The sequence below is a fragment of the Calypte anna genome, chromosome 21 (genome assembly GCF_003957555.1).
Source record: "Calypte anna isolate BGI_N300 chromosome 21, bCalAnn1_v1.p, whole genome shotgun sequence".
NCBI lineage: Eukaryota > Metazoa > Chordata > Aves > Apodiformes > Trochilidae > Calypte > Calypte anna.
The window spans coordinates 2,967,970-2,989,176 of NC_044266.1; the positions used below are offsets into that span (position 1 = coordinate 2,967,970).

General features: G+C 41.0%; 1 protein-coding gene and 1 long non-coding RNA gene across 7 annotated transcripts in view; one reads left to right on the plus strand and one right to left on the minus strand.

Moving 5' to 3' along the window:
* Nucleotides 1-19,393, minus strand: part of KIF1B (kinesin family member 1B) — an 84,911-nt gene extending 65,518 nt beyond the window's left edge. For 4 of the 6 annotated variants that reach the window (XM_030463904.1, XM_030463901.1, XM_030463903.1 and 1 more), the window contains exons 1-2: nucleotides 19,008-19,375; nucleotides 12,957-13,143 (exon numbers count right to left, since the gene is read on the minus strand). In XM_030463904.1, coding sequence (XP_030319764.1) covers nucleotides 12,957-13,062 — 106 coding nt within the window. In that variant the 5' untranslated portion in view covers nucleotides 13,063-13,143; nucleotides 19,008-19,375. Of the gene's footprint in view, nucleotides 1-12,956; nucleotides 13,144-19,007 lie in introns of all 6 variants that reach the window. The other 2 variants (XM_030463902.1, XM_030463905.1) reach the window with 2 other exon arrangements.
* Nucleotides 2,220-6,580, plus strand: LOC115599517. Its single transcript, XR_003988488.1, has 3 exons — nucleotides 2,220-2,315; nucleotides 2,886-3,181; nucleotides 6,270-6,580. It is a non-coding gene; the product is annotated as an uncharacterized LOC115599517 (long non-coding RNA).
* Nucleotides 19,394-21,207: the final 1,814 nt, after the last annotated feature.

Here is a 21,207-nt window from a genome sequence, read left to right on the forward strand (position 1 = left end):
ACTTCACTTGGATGCACCTTGTGCTGACATTCTTGCCTTCTAAAAGCTGACAGACATACAAAGCCAGTGAATAATCTGCCTTGCACCAGCACAGTATCAAATGGCAAAAATGCTTGTGGCTTTGGATAGCAACATGGGGATCAACACATAACAAACTGGTAACCTAAGCAATCCTCTAAGGCTTTAGTTTCCCTTTAGTGGTTTTGAGCAAACAGTGGTAAAACTCCAGCACACACTATTAAACCAGCTCTGAAGTTAAAGTGAACATAAAGCAAGTGCCAGAAAACAACCCCCCTGCTCCAAACTTCAATCAGTTTTCTCCTCCCAGTGTATTCCAGACTGCTACAATTTAACTTCTCATTTTACTTTCAATTATTTTATGTCAAAGATCTGAAAAATAAGGAAGAAGAAAAGCCTTCTGCCCAGAAATTCCTACCCAAAAAGCAGTACAATACAAACCAATCCTCATGGTAGTTAAAGCTTTTGGGAGTCTTCAACTGGTTTGGACTATGAATTTGAGGAAAAGTAATCTAGCCATTAAAAGCAGGAAAAAAAAGCAGAAATAAATAGAACTCCTTCTGAACCATATTAGCCACTGTTCTTATGGGCTATATAGCAACCCTAGCAGATGTACGAAAAGAAAAAACATTGCATCTCAACAGCATAACATTTTAACCCAGACTCCTGATCCCACTCTTGTGATAGGAGTCATGGCAAGGGAATGAGAGGAGCAACCACCTTTATTGGCTCACTGCTATTCCAACACTGTCCTGGAAATGGGAAACTCCTGGCCTGGCAATCAAGGCAAGCAGAAGCTTAGCTGCACCTTTGCTGGCCAAGAAACATGTTTTCAACCACAATCAAAAAAATCCACAATTGGTCACATTGATGCAGTTTTATTTTAAGGTGTAACTGCAATGAGAAAAGAGAGCTTTGATTTCCCTTACTTGCCACACAGTATGATTGATTTGTCTCTTCTTAGACTGAAAAATGAAGTGACAAATATCAATCAGGTTTTTCTTTTCCATTTTCCTATTGTTGTTTACAAGAAAAAGGGCATTTCTCTTGGCCAAGGCAAAGCTGCTGTTGATCAGTCCAAGGAAACAAGTGTTAACTTGCTTTCTAAGATTGTACTGTATTACAAACAGAACAGGCAGAACAAAATGCAGTATTATTCAAAAGCAGCTTTGATGTGAAAATATAAGTGTCACGTTACTTGTTTTCCAAGATCTCTAAGTAAAGTCCACCACTTCCAGAAAGAAAGCAAAGCAGCCAAATGTTTCATCACAACAGACAGCTTTTCCACTCAGCTTGTTGTGTATAAAGGCACATTGACCACCCTTGAAAGCCATGACCTCCAGCTATCCAACAGGCTTAGTGTCACAAAGGGCACTACAAACCATTCCTGCTTGCTTAATTTGATCCATCCCATCTAAAGTTTAAATTTGTTAAAATTAAAGTTTAAATTTGATCCATCCCACTTGTGAAGAGTGAAGTTCAGGCTCTGTGACTGTATTACAAAGGTTGTTCCACTCTGCCCCCCCCTTTTATTTTTTAAAGCCACTTTTTTTTTTTTACACAGGCTTTCCTCAGCTTCTTCACACTTAGCTCCATATCCAGCTCACTACTTTGAAAACTACTTTCTAGGATGCATGTTTTTGAAAAGCATATTTTGAAAAGCATAGCAGGCAAGGGAGATTAATGTGCAAGAAAGCAGCTCTGTCAGAGATTGGGAATGCAGCTGCCTGGCCAAAACCTTCCACTGCAGCAGGAATGGGTCAGAAAAAAAACCCTCTTGGCTGCCAGGAACTCTGCATGCTGTCCCTCACAACTGTGATCCAGTCAGCCTTTTCACTTGGCCTCTATTCCAAGCCTGAAGTCTATTTATTCTCATTTGTGTTTCTCACACTGAGTCTGCATCCTCCATTTTGAGAATCAGTGGCTTAACAGAATTCAGCCTACAAATGGATCTAGCAGAGCTTGATTGATTGAGAAAACACAAGATAACAACCCCAATGGATTTCAACTGGACTGAAACCCTCTTCCTTGGGAACACTAACCAGGTGGGTAGCTGCTAGCATCACTCGTGTGGTCTGAGTTTCACCAAGGGATCAGATGCACAATAACATGAGATAAGAAACCTGAAAGAAGACTGTGAGGCAGCTAAGAAACCAGGAATTCAAACCAAAGTAACTTGGAGGTGTCTGTTGCAGCAAGAATCTGCTTTGGAGGGACAAGGAAATCCATGAAATCTAGCTGCTCTTAAGGGAAGCTAACAGATAATCCTGAAGAAATTAAGACTTCAGAGATTACAGGTAAGATTGATCCTAAAAGTTCATATGCCAAAGTAGTAAAAAGGAAAGGCATGACCATGCAGAAATCAGACTGAGTGGGCAACACTATTTATGTTATCTAGCAAGATGTGTTTTCAGCTGAATAGGGAAACAAATAGAATTAAAACCAGTACGAGTGTCTCCAGTATCCATAAGAAGACTAAAAGCTTTTAAGTTTTGGTTGTTTTTTAAACTATGCAAGGCCAAGAAGTATTGTATTAGTGAATCATGAAACAGGTCATCATCCATCTCCTCTCACCACAGCAGACTCATGGCATGGTACACAAGCTAATGGTTTAATTACAGAGCCTCAGGAAATGAGAAAGGCAATAAGGCAGATGATCACAGCAGGAACACATTAATGGCCTTTTTATCTTACAGAATAAATTTGTTTATCTGCTATTTCAAAGGTTCAATGTGGCAATTAACTCTTCTGCTTGCAAACTGACACTAAGGCTTTGTGCTGCAGATATAATTGGTTACCATGAGCATGGCACTGTAGCAACTTCGGATGCTGGAGCCAGTTCCTGAGAAACTCCACCCCTTTTTCAGGCCCTTGGCTTCACCAACAGCCAACTTCTTAGGTCATGTGGAATCTTTCCATTTTCCACAAGGGAAAGGTTCTGCATCAGAGAGAAACTGGACGGGGTGTTTAACAAAATCACCACCTTCCATGCCATTGCTACTGAAAAAGGTTGCACACAACTCAGAAACATGGAAAAGAGGGAACAAGTTGAAGATGCTGCTGTCCTACTGCAGTGCCTAAAAACCCTTCCAAGATCAGAGCAACAACCAGAGTTTGGATTAATGCCCATCATTTACCTTTGGAGTAGAAGGCTGACAAAAAGGTATGGGAATATTCATGTTTCAAAATAAACTTTACAAACTGTTGATTTGATTGAGGGAGATAAATACCCACACTGTTCCTTTTTATTTGAATTAGAAACTTCCAGAAATTTTGAATAATATGTTCCCTGTAAGACATAATATTTCCATCCATTTTTTACCTTGCTAATCAACCAGAAAAAAACCTGGAATAATTACACATCTTAAATAGATATAAAATCCAAATAAAAGGGCACTGTGTGAACAGCTATGCAGCATTACAATTCAATTTGAAGCACTTTATTTAATGCCCACTCTCACCCCAACCCAGAGACACAGCTTGCATTTTAAAATCTTATTTCTCCTTAACAGTTGTATAATAAACCATAGAGGTGCCTCTAAGCAGGGGTAATCCACATATTTTCTGATTCTCTGCATCACTTAAACAATCCTTTTTAGCTGTTTAACTTTGGTAGTTGTTTTTTTAATGCCTGTAACTACAAATATGAGTTTTATACATCACTGACCAAAAGCTAAAGTCAACAATTTAAAAACAAATTTCTTCACACCAAATAATCTAAAACTTGGTATCATTACAGAAAACCCACATACTTTAACTTCTGTCTTTGCACAGAAGATATGTATTGTAACAGCAGCACAGCCTAATAAATAATATGGAGAAAGTGGGAGTACAATCAATGAAGGAAATATAATTTTAGATGTGCTGGATCAACAGTAACAAACCAACCTCCACAAAGCATTTGGATTTTAACACACCCTTACTTAAAGAGGCAACTTCATTTCTTGGCATTAGGTACTTCCACAGTCCATCCTACTTGTTCCTTAATTAACATTTTTCAAACCATCCACCATCTGCTTTATCAGCTAGCACAGAAATAACATCCACTTTCAACCTTTAAAACTGACGAGATCAAATTTGTCCCTAGTTTTTAAATTTTGGAAAAACTGTCAGTGAACTTTGAAAGAGCCCTTCACTATCCAAACAGTACCCATATGCTTTGCAATAGGTATGATTTTGCATTCCTACTCCCTTACAAATCTAATCTCAGTTTGTTGGAGCTGAAACTGAAAAAGCATACCTCAAATACGCACTTTATTTTAGAGTTAAAAGCAGATTGTGGAGGACAACAGAGACCTGATGGAAAGTTAAGCCTCCAGGAATACTTTGAACTGGAAGCAGCATTCTGGTTTTGCTCCACTTTCTAAACACACACACAGATCCTCACTGCAAGCCTTTTTTTCTAGGTTTACACTTCCATTCTTGGTTAAAACTAACCAAGTAAACAGACAGTGGGAAACCTACAAAGAAGAAAGAAAAAAAAAGAAAACACACCCAACAAGCCTGGCCAAGATCAGCCCCCTCATTCCATTCTCATCTACTCAGCCACATAAATATTTTTGCAGGCACAAAGAATGACCAGAACCACTTCTTAACCACTTAAATCTCATGGCAGATTATAATGAGACTGTCCAAATCTAATCTATTTTCATCCCAGTCAGCACTGCTCCTCGCCATGTCACAGACTTTGCAGGTTAGAAATGATTTGCTGTTCAATATCTGGGGATCCAAGCAATTCTTTCTAATAAGCTCTTGGAACAGAGAGAGAGCAAAGCACACAAGAGGTAAGAATTTCAATTATTCTCTTATCCCTCACTGCATTTAAAGTCAAGTCACCAGCTTGAACAGCTCCACCTCTGTTAGAGATCAGACTGGTATTACAGGGCATCCTGCCATCAGCCATCCCACATGTTAGTCACTGCAGGGTGCTCCACTGAAGAACTGCAGTTTGCCCTTCAGATAAACACCAGCAGACAGAATTAACTTGGGTTAAATCCTGGGATTAGCTGCTATACAGTCTGTGCTGGGGATGGAGCAGACAGACTGATAGATTTGGTATTATAAAGAAGACCCTAAGCACCACACCTAAAAAATCATACTATCAGTTGCCAATCAGAAATAAAATCCAGTAATGGTGAATGCCAGATATGGAAATGGAGAAACTGAGCTTCCATTATCTGTGCAGTCCTGCCTGCTTTCTGTTGTTTCCCTCTTCCGTTCCCATATTGCTGCCACATCTGTCAATGCTGAAGGCACAAAGCCTCTTTAATTTCTGCATATGAAAGAAAATGAGGTTTCATCTCATGAAAGAGGCTTCACACCAGCCTCAATTATTCTCCTAGTGGCAGCAGTGACCTACACAGAGCACACATTCCTACCAAATGCCAACACATATTAAGAGATAAAAGCTAGCAAAAGAGGCACTGTCCTGTCTTCACTTTTGTTCTCATTAATCATTGGTAAAGGAGTAGGATGAGATGTTAAATGCTAGTCTAGACAGAACTTTGGAACATTCAAGGAAATTTGGTATTTACGAAATAATTGCATTTTCTGTGCCTTCTTCAAACTCTATTTCAATCAATAGAATATGTCTGAATAATCCATTTAACCAATATAAAGGATCTGAGGCTTTCAGAAGTGAGACCACAGGACCATATGAACATTAAAGGTACGGTCTCTTAAAACTCATGAGCATGGAAAATATATCTGCTCCATCTGTAGACTGGAATGACAACAATGGGAACACATTTACTGAGAGCAGGGTGGAGCAAGCATTCTTTATTTGCTGGAACGTGAGTAACACCCCAAAGACACGTTTAATACTGGCTTCTTTCCTAGGCATACGTTGCAATCAGATCTATGGCTATAGTGGTTTTACAAGACAGACTTTCAGGGTTGTTATTACAAGAGATAAATGAAGGGAAATGGACACTTCCAGCTTGTAAAGCAGTGCTTGCTTTTCAAAGCATTGTTTGCATTTTTCAAATCATTAAAAGGGAAGGAAACCAAGTAGAAGCTAAGAACAGCTCATTTGGAATTCAACCGGATTCTCTCCCCACTGTGGAATTTCAAGCCTGTACTGGGAGAAAGGTTGGCTGGGGGAGGGAGTCAGGCTCAATAGCACCAGAGCAAGGCAAAAAGCTCACAGAAGCTGCTAGAAAGCTGCTCTCATCCTCAGCTGCTCTTGCAGATCCAAGTGCTATAAATACCATCTCTACAGCTGGTGTTCTGGGAGAGCTGCATGCCAACAGGCTCTGCACCATGCGGGACTGAGTCGAGCCTCACAGAACCTCCCTTCTGAGAAGCTGAACCAAACCATCCCCAAACTGCCAGCTGATTACCTGGAACCCTCCTGGTGCAGAAGGTGCAAATCAGGACTGCACGTGCAGCTAAGCCAAGCTCTAGGAGGTGAGATGAATTCCTTCTTCAAAGCAACAGCTCCCTTCATCCCCTGCTTTTACTTCTCCAAGAGTCTAAGGCCTTCTCCAAAGGCCACTTTGACCTTCAGAAACTTGCCAACATTCAGAGACATCACGTAGCACTGGGATCCTAGCAAATCAGTTCTGCCAGCCTCAATGTCTTGAAGGATTCATGTAGTAAAAATATCCAATTCTTAAATTAGTTCCCATTGACAATTTGCATTGTCTTCTACTTCCAATACTGAAAGGTGCCATAAAACTCAAGCATTTCATAAAAATAATTATCCCTTAAGCCCTAGTTCTGTGGCAGTGGACACTAATTCTGAAGGGGAAGCATTTCACAGAGTTTACTCATCCCTGACCACAAGCTTCTGGGTTCATTACTAATATTATCTCTCTCTACTATAGCTCTGTTCTAACTCCACAACAGTTTTTCAGAAAGTACCTCAACTTCATTTAACATCAGCAGGAATATCCTCACCATCCCACAGTCTTGCTCCAGGCCCATTATTTGTACCTCTAACATTTAAAAATCATGAGATGTTCCTCTTCTCCCACCTCCCCAAAGCCATCTTCCAAAACAGATTTTTCCTTCAAGTTATTTTTACACAATCATGTGAATAGCTTTAGCAGGGGAACCAAGCATCTTAAACATTCTAGGTTTTTCTTCTTCTTAAAGAAAACCCAAAACAAAACAAAAAAACAACAAAAACCCCAACTAACAAAAAAAAAAAAAAAAAACAAAAAACACAAAACTCCAAACATTCAAGACTTATAACAAAACCGTGACCTGTCAATTCTATAGGGTATTCCAAGAGAGTGATTAAGGCAGATTTAGGGACAAGCAACAGAAATCCCTAACCCTAAAAGCACAAGGAGCTCTAATGTTTAGATGCAGAGCTTTGTCTTGTTCAGCACTACCTGTTACCATTTCCTGGCTCCCACTCCTCTGATGACTCAGTACTATTAGAAAAAAAACAAAGATGCAAAAACCACTCCCCACCAAACTCCACTCCTGGAACAACTATTTAAAGAGAATAGCAATTGTCTCCATTTTCTCTTTGAGACAAACTTGCATCCAAGCCTTGTGTTGTCTGTTACAGGACTTGTAACACCTGTAGTAATTAGTAGCAGGACAACCATTAGAATGACTTGGGTAAACTCAATTGTTGTGACTTCCTTCCAACCAGTTCCCAATTCAACCTCAATTGCAAGATAATTCCTGTATCCTCCACCTGGCACAATTTATCTGCCCAGAAAATAGCCTGGTTTGATAACACATCTGCCATGAATGCAGTGCAGTATTAACATCTTGGACAAGCATTCATTTAGTTTTAACCACAGTTATGAGGACTTACAGACCACAAAATCAGGGTAGGGGTTAAGTGACTTCTTCTCCACTTCTGTTTCTTTTCCCAAGACAACCCCACCAAGCTGTGTCTGCAAAAACCCTGCATGAGATTTGCTTTTAGAACAAATGCTTTTTGACAAGCACAAGTCATCAAAATGGGATATCCTTGCTTTTTTTGAGATCCCCAAAATTATTCATTTTCAGAGGACAGACTGAGAGTCAGGACTGAAATCTATGAAAATTAATCCTCCCACCAGATTTGATACATTAATTGAAAATCTCTCCTCAGGAGAAATAAAAAAGTAGTAAAGCTTTAGGTAGAGAAGTACAATGAATTCTCTTCCTTGTCTTTCACCTATGTCCCATATGCTACATAAATTCCCATTACTTTCCTACCTCCATGTACTCAGAGCTAGTCTAAATAAAAGAGTTTCTTATAATGACTTCTCTCATCAGTAATTTAGACCAAAGATTATTTTCATGATACAAGTTCTTTAGTGGAACTATCTGAACTATGCTTACAGAACAATACTGCAAGGGGATGGGGGAAAATGAAGAATTGTACTTATTCTCCTGGAGGCAGACAAACACAATAGGGTTTCTCTCCCATTCAGTGTGTCTTCTCATTCATAAACCAGTTAAAAATTAGAAAGGAAAACAATCAGCAGACCATTCCTCCCCCTCATATTAAGATTAAGCTTCTTTGAAAGAGGTTACTAGTTTTTAGCTTAAAAGGCTTTTGATTTATGTCTCTAAGTTCTGCTTTCCCACCCATTTTTCTTTTGCTCCACAACAACTGCATAGAGCAGGACACATTTTAAAATAAAATTTAAAAAAAAATCAAGAAAACATCAAACAAAATAGAAACTCAGATGTTTCTGTTTTTTTAATTTAAATATTTAGGTTTAGACCATGAGTTTATAAAAACTTAGAGAAAGAAAATACACAGTCATTAAAAAAAATGATTTTTTTCTCAACCTCTACAAATTAACTCCAGAATGCCTTACAAAGTTTTTCTGATGCCAAGGATGCCTCCTTGAGAACCTAATTGCCATATGTCCACAGCAGCAGCTGTGACTATTGTTACTGGCAGATGGGCCCACTCCACTGTGCCTATTTTCATTAAACATTCCATACCTTAAGCACTGCACAGAAGAACCTTCCAGCATCACCAAGACCATTACTCAGTTAAAATCCAAATAGGTAATTTGCAGTCCTAACCTTAGGATCCAGTTTCACTTATATCTTTCCAGATAATCTAGACTACGCAGGTGGATTTCTACAATAATAGGATTTATGTTAAATCAGAATATTCAATAATCTCAGATGAATTATGGTTTGAGAACCTTGTTTTACTCTGTCACTGCCACCCACAAAATGCTAAAACCTAATTTCATTCCTCTAGTGCACAATTTATATAAAATCAATTGCAGATGACATATTCCATGTAGGATATTTCCTTATTTTTGTCCTTCATTAGTTTAGTTTTCTACATACTTATTCAGCTTTTTAAAATAGGCCAGCTGAACTGCTAGTGGTGAAGATCTAAATGCAAGCTACTAGCTTGAACCTCTGCTTCGTTTTATTTTGTTTTTATTGATGCTTTATTTATTTACAGAGATGATGATCAAATCACTTCCAGAAAATAAAATTTAAAATTCACAACCAACAAAACAAACAAACAAAAAACACAGAAAACACAACACTAGGGAAGACTCCAGGCATTGAACAGTTTAGCTTTTCATTTCAATGATCCAAGACACAACTGGAAACATGGTTTCTAAGCTGTTATTTTTCTAAACTTGATACAAGAATAACTACAAGACCCAGTAACACACAAAATGCTCTTACATCCATAGCTCTGCCCTCATCCTATGAAGAGTTACAGTAGAATCTTTCTCACAGTCACCACAAAAGTAGTAATTAGTGGAGTGGACAGGCAATAAATAATTAATACACTGTGAATAAGATGCATTGCTGTGAATTATTCTGACCAAAAAAACTAAAAGAGCAGGAGATAAAAGACAAAATAATCCAATCAACATCTGCTGGCAACCATGATCTCTTCTGGAATTCTTCAGTTCAAAAAGTTGCTTTTGAGTTTGACCTAGAGCTCAATGAACCAGGTATCCAGCAAGCTAAAGAAACTTTGAAAGCCAAACTTTAGCAGTATTATTCAAGTGGATTCCATCTGCAAGTAGATATGATCTGAGCAGCACAGGCCTTCTGCCAAAATACCAGCCCTTTGATGCAGTCAGCACATGTGAATTCAGCTGGACTGCAGAATTTCATTTTCACAGCACATATTTTAAAAACATAGAGACTGACAATTCTTTAAGTGCAAGATATTATATTACTACAGATCAATACATTTGCAAACTTAAAGGAGGGGACAAAAATACACCTGTCATCTTAGTGTACTATACAAAATGAAGACTAACAACATGTTTTAAGTACCAGTTTCAGTATTTTCCACCCTTCTGACAGGAAAACAGAAGTTGTGCTTAATCATAGTAAGTGCTGTAGAAGCTTTCTTTTTTCTGTGATAAAGACATTATATATAGAACTGTAAATGGCTACATCATTTTTACACCCTAAGAAATAATTAATGATGGAGATCTACTATGGACCCTCATTAAAGGCCTTGATCTTGCACAAAGAAATTACATAACCAGTAGATAGGATAATTACTTCATTCTGTAGGAGACATTAAATCCATGATAAAATTACACTTAGTTTGCTTCAACACAAGGCTCAAATGTGTAACAAAATTGAGAATAAACTATTTAACCCAGGAGGATGCTCTGGTTTGCTGCAAGCCCAGTGTGAGTGACAGGCACTCCCCAAAGCTGCAGGTAGCCAAATTCACACAAAAACTGACAAACAAAAGCAGCACAACAGGCAACAGCCCTGGTGGCATGGCAACTTCTGCCATTAGGGATGGCACAAAACACTCATTTTTTTCACATAATAATTTTTAAAAAGCCATAAATGGAGTACACCTGTGATACAGTTTGTCATCTGTGTCTTTATACTGTTTTCTTAAAATGATTGCAAACACTTTGCCTCAGTTTCACCACAATGGAGGCTCAGCCAATGAACTTACAAAACCTGGACAAAGTTTAAACTCAGAACCCACAAAGGTTTTGTAGAAAAGTTTGGTCAATCAATGCATAAAGAATTAAAGTCCAAGTAAGAGCCACAATCCCTTCTTAGCTACCAGACTCCACACTGTCTCATCAATCCTATTCATCACAACAGTCCATTAGGCTTTAATTCCAAGATAAAGGAACTTTAACTCTCTCAATGGTTTAAAATAGTCACTGCCCAACGTTTCAGCCTCTCAGATTTGTGCCCTGTCAACTTCATCAGTGCATAAGTGAAAAAATAATCTTCTCAGAGGCAAGATATCTAAGCCTTGGCCCTGTCACCAACACATCTGAAACCAAGAAGCAGGAACTCCTAGGCTAGAATTACCACTGAATTCCCTTTATTTTGAAATTGCAGCATCAGATATGAGAGTCAGATGCAGTAATGTTACTTTCCACAGTGAGTTTTCAGCCAACAGATTTGATGTTAATAATAAGCTCAATAATGTGACTCTGAGGCTGCAAAGTGAGGAATTACAAAAAAGAAAAAACCCTTGGCAGACAGAGCTGCAGTACTTATGCCCTCAAATCTAACATGCAGCCTAAAAGCATACCAGAAGAATTTCAGCTTGAAGTTATGTGCATCAGACAACTTTGTTACCAAGATCCTCTAAAGAAAAGATTTGTATGCTCAGCTGCTTTCCCCACCCAGCAATGCCTTCTTCCTATCTTTTATTGTATGAACCTCTTCAGTTCAACAAATAAAATTACTGCTCTATTCCTTTCTTCTGTATTTCTCCTCTAAAGAGGGAAACACAGGGAAAAAATAGCCCACTGATTTTAAGAATATATCTATGTACTGCAACTGATGATTCCTTTCCCACATCCTGTAATGGCCCCTGATGACTTAAACCTGACCATCTGTCCTATCACCCATCTTGTATCAGAGCCATCAGACTCAAATAGAAAGCTGCAGATTACAGCATTTCCATAGCAAAAAATGCAGCAATAGCTCCAAAGAAATTTCCCATTAGATAAACCAGGAAATATTTTTCTCCTTTTGAAAGCTTTTTCTATACAATATAAATTCCAAGCACTTTTTTGAAAGCCAACCCCCCAAAAAGGTTTCTTTGGGCAATATTCCACATAAAATCTGAAGAATTTACTGCACTGAAAAGCAAGCTCTCTTCTGTATGATTCCTCTCTTTCAATGAAACCATAAACATTTTATATAATTTAAGTGACCACAACCAGGATCTAAATTCTATTGCTAAAGCAGGCTGAAGCACAATCTCAGCTTAAAAAAAAAATGGAGGAGTGTGACTGCAACCTCCTTTGTATTAACAATGAGTAAACACTTAAGCAATCAGACAGCAAAGTTACTCTGCTCTTGGGAGTGTTAATTCCCACAGCTCCAGAGCAAACGAGTCTCCTTTATTAACTAATAATGAAAAGCTACCATAAGAGCAGCAGTTTACAGATCTAGCTGTTACTCTACACGACCAACAACACTGCAGCAAATGTTTTTAATACTGTTTTGACCTTAAGAAGCATGTAAAAAAAAATAATCTAATCAATAAATGATGTGACCATCTTCACTTTCCCATAGAAGAGTCTGTGTCTCCAAACTAGACCCACAATAATCAAGAACCTTGACACCTCTAATTGGTTTAAAAAGAAGATAATTTTATGTAGTCTGTTATTTTGCCATTGTTTAGACAATGGAGATGTCTACATCTGGAAAGCATAAGACTTGACTTCCTTTTCACCTCAGCCTTCTCAGTCAAATTATGCTCATAAACAAAGGCACAGACTGCAGAACAAGCACACCAAGAACTAAAGCACCAGACTCAAGCAGGTGCTACACCACAACCATTATCAGGTGGTCATCTGCAACCTATCCCTGTATCTGCCAGTCCACATCATCCTCCCACAGGCTGAAGACAACCAGAAGATTTGTGCTTTGGTACTCCAGTCTCTCAGTAGAATTCTCAACTCACCACAAGGAAACACCATAACCAACTGCACCAATATGAAGAAACCAATTAAGACCCCCTTGTGAGATTAAAATCAACTTACTTGTTGAATTGCCTTGCATCTGGATGATACATTTGGATTCTTTGCTGGTTTCTCGGGAATTGAAGGGCCGGACCCGAACAGCCACCTTCACTGAAGCCCCCGACATCCTGGTTGCTTGTAGTGCAGTCAAGAAATCAAAAGCAAAGGGGTCGAGAGGATTTCAAGTTATCCTTTTGGGTGGAGTTTTCTAGAGAGAAAAATTCAATTTTGTTATTTACAGCTATTGCATTGAAGATGTTGATAATACGTGGGAAGCTCCCAATTGTTCGAGAACTTCCAATCTCACTCTCCAGCCATCCCCTCCCCCCAAGCAGTCACTTTGAAGAGAGAAATGGAAATACACCTGCACATTGGCTCTCTAGTCAAAGATTTCTGTCATTAAAGCAGTTCTTTTGAAGTGTACAAACAGATTTGTTTTCATTACTTGGTTTTCTTCCCAGAAAGCATGGACACCAATACCAAGCTGCAGATCTGGTTGCAACATGTGCTAGGCTTAACCTAGCAAAGATAATTTTAGAAGTAAAGCAACAGCTACTTAGGTTTCAGCATGAGCTGAAACACCATACACTACATGTCCTGGTTCTCTAGCTGTCAACCCTTGCTGCCACAACACATCAGCTGTAATATTAAAACTAACACAAGTGTGATGGGCTGTATCACACTGACCTTCAACACACACCATCTCAGAGGAAAGGGTGTATGCAATAACCTCAAAGAACCCTTTGCAGTCCTAACAAAGTCCTCTTATCAAAGGATAAAAAAAACCTCATTAACTAATTGTATATCTAGAGATTAAAGTACACACTACTCTACAGAAGAAGAGCAATCAAAATATATTGCCTTCAGGGTAAATATTACTATTATCTTCAGTAAATTCATTATCAAACCTTTGTTTAGCACCTACCACATGCAAATGATGAAGCACTTTAGTTGGCAGGAAAACTATTCAGAATACCCACAATCCAAACCAAGGCAAATCCAAGACAGTATTGCAATGTGCAGTTAATAAAGATCAGTTCAGTGCTATAGTCCTCAACCAATGTTTTCCATTAGAAAAAGTTTTTCAGTCTACCATTATCAGTCTACAATTAAGCAGTTTTACTGCCACAGGAAGCTGTCAGTAGTGAAGTTAAACAGACCCAAAAAGCAGTAAGAGAAATTAAAGAAAAAGCCATCCAGGTCTAGTAAAAAGCTACCTCCCTTGGCTAGGGGAGCCTCCATGGCACATACTCTTAGAACCTGGCAGGTTATACTGAAAAAACATGATTACATGGTTGATTTATCTTTATATTCTAAATATTGGCTACAGCCACTTCTGAGGTCAGGATTCAGGGTTTGGTCTGACTCAGTGCAGCCATTTCTATCCTGAATCTGAGTTAAGATGGGCAGAAATCTATCCTGCAAAGTCACCTGGAAATCTTGACACCTTCTTTGATGACTATTAATACACATATCCAAGGAAATGTTCATTTCAGGGTTGTATCACTGTGCCACAAAAGTACAAAACTTACTAAGAGACCTAAAGCAGAAGCATTTCAGTTTAAAGCGAGTTCTGTGGCTGGTAAAAAATACTGACACATGCTTAATTCAAGTTATGACACATCTTCACATGGCAGAAAAAGTTTTTAATAAAACTGCATTACTTCATTAATGCCATCACATGGTGAAGGCAGAAATTAAATTACTCCACCAAGCAGAAGAAGTAATTTAAATCACTCCTTATTAAAGCAGGTACCAGAGGTATCTCACCAGACTACACGAATAGGAAAGTCTTTTAGGAACAAGCCAACTGAATTTCAATGTCAGTGCCACAGCAAACTGGTACAACAATAATCCAGGAGACAGTCTAGTTCAAGTTAGCACAGAATTTTAAGAAGTTCCATAAAAAACTTAAAACTAAAATAGAGCACAGAATAATGGGACTGGATTTGCATGGTCTTCAAAGTTTCACAGAGCCTCAGGTGTTCAGGACTGCTTTCTTTACTCTCCCTCAAAGGTGCCTACTTTTTTGTATAACAACTTGTATCAAACATGTAACTTGCTTGTAAACCTTCTTGAGTAACTATCCTTTGAGATTTTTCTTCTCCCTTCTTAATGCAGCCTTTGTCCTCACATGAAACATAAGTGACAAAACTAATCCTGATACATACCACCAGTATTATTCACCTGACTGAATGAAAACAAGGATGTTACTCCACATGGCTACTAAACACTCTGCTTATGAAATACAATTTAAGATGTCCATCCAGTGCAAAATCCCTGTTATTATCAAGTCCACAGTGACACAGTTTCCTTTGTCAGATTGCAGAAAAAAGGTGTGTAGATGGAATTATCATAGGGTGTGGCACATCATAGAAACCTGACCTGACTTCAAGCTTGCTGGTTCTCACCTACTTTTCCCCACCTATCCAAATAAAGGCTAAAACCATGGTTTTGTCAGCTTCCCACAAGGACCAATCAACAGAGGTAAGGTCCCTGAATTATTAGTTTTTTAAAGAAAACAAAACCAAACCCAATGCATTCTTCTAATACTACTTATGAAATGAAGGAAGCTTATCTTCCCTTCTTGTTGAGTTCCACACACTTGAAGAGTTCCACACACAAAGATTTTTTTTCCCTGATGTTTTCATAGAAATACTTCTCAGAGTGCTATATTTATTTCTACAGGTAACTAGCATACCTAGGAAATTGGCAAACACAAGATAGGAGTGAAAGAATCCTCAACTTTAACAAAAAAATATAATTCAGAGTATGAAAGCACAAAAAGCACGATGCCAGAGACTCCATATGCACAAGCTAAATGATAGCCTTGTCTGAAACACAGCTGCCAAAAAATTCTTATGGAACAGGTCAAAAAATCACTGACAACAGCAGAAAAATTTCACTGCTAGACTTCTGCAATTACCAGCTTCTCCCAGCCCTAGCTTTTGTGCTCATAGAAAGTTAAATGTGTTTCTTTTAAAACTCATTCATCCTCAAGTCTACTACTTTTCATAGCTAAAGTAAAATGTCTACTTGCAGTTGCACATAAATTTCATAGAATAATAGAATCATAGAATTGGCTGGGTGGGAAGGGACCTCAGAGATCATCGAGCCCAACCCTTGATCCACTACCCCTGCAGTTCCCAGCCCATGGCACTCAGTGCCACATCCAGGCTCTTTTTAAATATCTCCAGACACGGAGAATCCACTACTTCCCTGGGCAGCCCATTCCAATGCCTGATCACCCTCTCCAGAAAGAAATTCTTTCTAATCTGCAACCTAAACCTCCCCTGGCACAACTTGAGACCCTGCCCTCTTGTCTTCTTGAAAGTCGTTTGGCAAAAGAGCCCAACCCCCCCCTGGCTCCAACCTCCTTTCAGGGAGTTGGAGAGAGTGATGAGGTCTCCCCTGAGCCTCCTCTTCTCCACCCTGAACACCCCCAGCTCTCTCAGCCTCTCCTCATAGGATCTGTGCTGGATCCCTTCACCAGCCTGGTTGCCCTCCTTTGGACCCACTCCAGGACCTCGATATCTTTCCTGAACTGAGGGGCCCAGAACTGGACACAGGACTCAAGGTGTGGCCTCACCAGGGCTGAGTACAGATTTTTTCAGATGTCTTGAACGCTACCTCACTATGCAGGGTTTAATTCTCCCTAATTAGGAAATGAAAACAGATACACTTTTCCAAGCCTCACATAAATGTGAAGTTGCAGAGGTTTTGAGAGCTGTTGGGTTTTTGTTTCACCAATCAACCACTTTAACTGGTTGTAACATTTTCTAAAGGCGGTATTGCCCTCATCAATCCGAATGGTAACGAAGTTACAAAGCAGCACAGATAAGAAAACTCCAACTGGTTTTTCAGGGTTCACATTTCCCAGCAGTATCACTTTCTGTGCTACAGTAACAGAGTCTGCAGAGTGGTAATAGGAGATGTAACTTGCAACAGAGCAAAACAAAATGCGCAACACAGCCTTTGAGACAGATTTAGAAGAACAACCATTATTACAAGCTCAGAATCTTGCCATTCATGCCACATGGAATCCTTCTCCTAATGTTTTTGAGAGAGCTCACTCCCTGTGGAGATTTTAGCATTCAGTCTGTCTGAACCCAGTCAGGAACCAAGTAAAGAAGGGAACTGCATGTTTGAATCCCTGACATGCTGTATACCACTGACTCTTAAACAGGTGTTAGATAACATCTGAGCTCCATCAATAAAGCACAAAGCAAACCCTACTTATTAATTTTACACTTATTTTAAGCTATTAGAAACAAATATCCACCCTGTAAACCACACAGTGAGGTTTTAATATTGCAGTGTGTATCTAAACAAATAATCTAAATATCTTGTCTGTTTTCTGTTACTCCAGCTGACAAACCCAGTGCTGTTGGTCAATCACTCATCCCAAAGCACTTGTAACTAGATCTGGACTTTCACAAACATGTTTAAAGAAACAAGCTCTTCCTTAAGACTTGGATCCTCAGATCCTACTCTGGCAAAACAGTTTATATGCAGTGTTAAAATACAGAACATCAATTTTTAAAATGGAGCTACAAGCAGAGCAGGGATTTAGACTCAAGTTATTATTTATATATTCCAATAAGTTTGCAACAGGTTGAAAGTGGTTACAAAATCAGTGTTCAGAATCTGTATCTCTGCATTCAAATAAAAAAATAAAGACAAAACCCAAAATTTAAAAACCCACCACACATCACAAAGAAGCACCACTTAACATTGTATCATATTTGCACAGGTCTGTCTACCAGACAATGTGCTAACTTTTAAAATAATTGTGTGTATCTTAATCAGCACAACAGCTCTAAAGAAGGAAAAAGAACAAAGGTAAAGATTAGGTTATGGAAAGCTAGTGAAACAGCTGCTCAGAGCAGTGGGGGGTTATGAACAAGAGGTCCACAGTGAAGCCAATTTTAGGTCCTGCACTAAAGATCAGGTAGTGATGACAGCCTGATGTATCAGCTGAACTCACATACTAGCAATTGCTATTTTTGTACTAAGTCAAGATGCCAGAGAAAACAGAGGTGTGGAACTTGGCAATGCACTGAAAATCCGATGGTATAAACATGTAACAATTTATCAACACACCAATGCACCGGGTTGTGCAATAACAAAAAGAAGCTGAGCTAAGAAGAAGCTGGAAGTGAAGAGAAATTCACTTTAAGATTTGGTATCAATGCATTTTATCATGTTGGAGAAAAGATACAAATTCACCCTCTGCTTCTGGCGAGTTCTACCTCTCCAATCTCAGTTTATTACCCATATTCTGCCACTGACCCCAAAAACTAGCAGGCCTGTCAGGCTGTCTCCTGATGCCTGCCTCCTGACTTGGCTCACAGAGGATTGTCAGATCATCATCCCAATATGGCTGCCTCAGGAATTGTGCTGTACTCAATCCAGGGGCAGATCCACTACCCACAGGTCCACAACAACAAGGGGAAAAAAAGAAAAACAAACCCAAAGCCAAACAAAAAAAACCACCCCAACCCAGAAAACCACAATCCTTCTACATTCTTGCATCTTCCAGCTGGTTGAGGGACTACACCTCCCTCCTGAACAAGCAATCCTCGCCTCCGCCTTCATCCGAGATAGAAAGGAGAAAAAGGACGGCGAAAGGCGGGAGATATCGGCGACTCAAAGAGCGGAGAGGATTCAGAGGAGGAAAAGGACGGGAAGCGGCTGCACCGCCATGGCTCAGAGCGCCTGGGGGAAAGGGGAAGGGAAGGTCCCAAGGGAGAAGTAATGCATCATGCAGATGCAGGAGAGGAGAGGCCGAGCCGGGCCCCACGCCCTTGTGCCGCTGCCCTGACAGCTCCGGGGCACCCCGGCCTGACAGCCCTCCTCATTCCCCCCCTTCCACTTCGCGGGCCCCATCCCACCCGTCGCGCCCCTCCGCCTTCCCCCAGCCGAGCGGCTGCGTAAAGCAGCAACCCCCACCTCCCCCCCACCGCATTACGGCATCCACCCCACCCCCGCCCCGGCACCGAGCCCTTCCCCTGCTCGCCTTCCCCCGCTCCGCCGTCGGAACGAGTCCCCTCCGCGCAAGCCGCCCCTCACCTGGGGACGGGCAGGGGGATCCGCAGGACGCGGGCAGTGCGCGGCCGCCGGCGCTGTCAGCAGCTGGGCAAGGCGGAGGGGCCGGTGAAGCAGCGCAGCGCGGGGCGGAGGAAAGAGAAGAGCCCGGGCATCGCCATCACGCTTCGCCGCCTCCACCGAGGCTGGGAGACGACGACGCCGCTGCTCCCCCCCCCCTTCCCGGCCCGCCGCCGCTTGGAAGGGAGCAGGAAGGAAGCGGGAAGGGCGAGGGAGGGAAAGAGGGAGGGGAGAAAGGGGGAGGGAGGAAAAAGAAAGGCAGCGCCGGGAAGAAGGAGCGGAGCGGAGCGCACCCCACAGCGCCGCTCCCACACTGACAGGATCGCGGCGCTCTGCGCCCGAGCCCGCCCCCGCACCGGGAGGAACGCCCGGCAGCCAATGGCAGCGCGAAGCTGCCCCCTCCTCCTTTTATCCCACCAATCGCCAGGCGCAAAAACGGCTCCTGCCCGCCTCCCGCCGTGCCAATCACTGACTGACACATCCGTCAGCCAATCAAAGCTCGGAAATGCCCGTCCGCAGTGAACACGGCCGCGCCTCCCTCTGAGTCAATCCCTCCACCGAGCCTCGGGGACAGGGGGGATCGGTTCTTCTGCATCCGCAGCCAATCAGAGCTCGGGACGGAGCCCGCGTCGGGCCCCCGTTAACCAATAGCGAGCGGCGGAGGGGAGCGGAGCCGCCTCACCGCCCCGCAGCCGCGTGTCCCTGCGCCGCACCTCAGGCGGCGGCAGCGAGAGGTGAAGACGGGAGCGGGGATTGAGCTTTTGTGATTAAAAAATAAACTTTTTAATGCTTTTCGCGGGACTCAGGGGAGCCGTGGAGCCGGTAGGTCTGCCTGCCTGCCGAAAAACGCCGGCTGAAATGGCGAATTCGCCAACTCGCGGCCAATTTCAGTGGGATTCGGTAGGACTGTGGGTACTGAACCAGGCAGGATCGTGGTAGTTCTTGTACTTTCCATAATTTGTGCATGTTCTCGTAGTAAATACTTATTTTTGTGGCAATAACTTATAAAGTTCCTTCTATTAGTACTTGGGGCATTTCTCCTGATAGGATCAGCTTGTGTTTAATCTTTTAAGTGTCTTAAAGAAAATAACAGGACATATAATACCTTAATTACGTGTTTTCCATGCACACCACCATGGACAAAGGGATTTAAGCTACCGAAACCATCTGGGACTCCAGACTTTTGCTCACAGGCAAGTTAAATCAAGTTAAGATTTAACTGTACCTCTTGTTCTCCCCGTTAGTTTCAGGTGTTTTGGAGGATGAGTTATTAGTTTCTCTCAGCAAAGTAACTTTTCCCCCTTGTCAGTCTCATCTTGCCTGCAAGTCACCTGCAATTAATGCCTGTGAATGCAAGAGCCTGACAATACACAGCTGAACTGTGGTTTGTTGGGAAATAATGCTGCAGAACCATCAAAGAAATAAGAGAGGATTTCCATATGTAACAGCAAATACCATTTTTTTAATTTGGAAGACTTCCTATTGATGAAACATATGATTTAGGGGTGGTTTTGGGTGCTATAGCCCTGCTAACTTCTGCCTAGGGCCACAAAGAATTAGAATTAGGTCAGCTGTAATTTCTCTGAAAACAAATAATAAAAAAAACTCACCACAAACTCAAAGCCCCAAACCCAGCATTTTAAAATCCTCTGCAATCCTCAGAATAATGGGGATGTGCTGTAGAACCCCATGGTAACAAACAGTGGGGTTAATTCTGCTTCATCCAAGCTTGGGTTGTGTATTTCAGAGCAGAGGTTCCTGCATCACTGTCTCATCCCCAAGTTTGGAGTTGACTCCCATAGAATTCCAGTTTCTTAATTTGGTTGCTTGCTTCCAGAGTCTTGAAAATTCTGCTGGAAAAGTGGGAAAAGGAACATGACAAATGGTGAATAGAATCTGGGAGGTCACTCAGTGCAGAGGGAGGCAAGAGGAAAATTGCTCTTTAATAATCCCAGTATGGAGTTGAATGGTGGTCAGGTTCTTAAGGCAGTCCTTGTCTAGCTGGTTCTGGTGCCTTTTTAATTATAGAACTTAAGCATTTTATCTCAATTTAATTAGACTAGCTTCCTCCAGATCAGTTTTGAAAGTCAGGTCTCCTTGGATAGTGCAGAATTAACATATTAAAAAATGGATTTAAATTGAATTCAGTGCAATGAATCTGCTT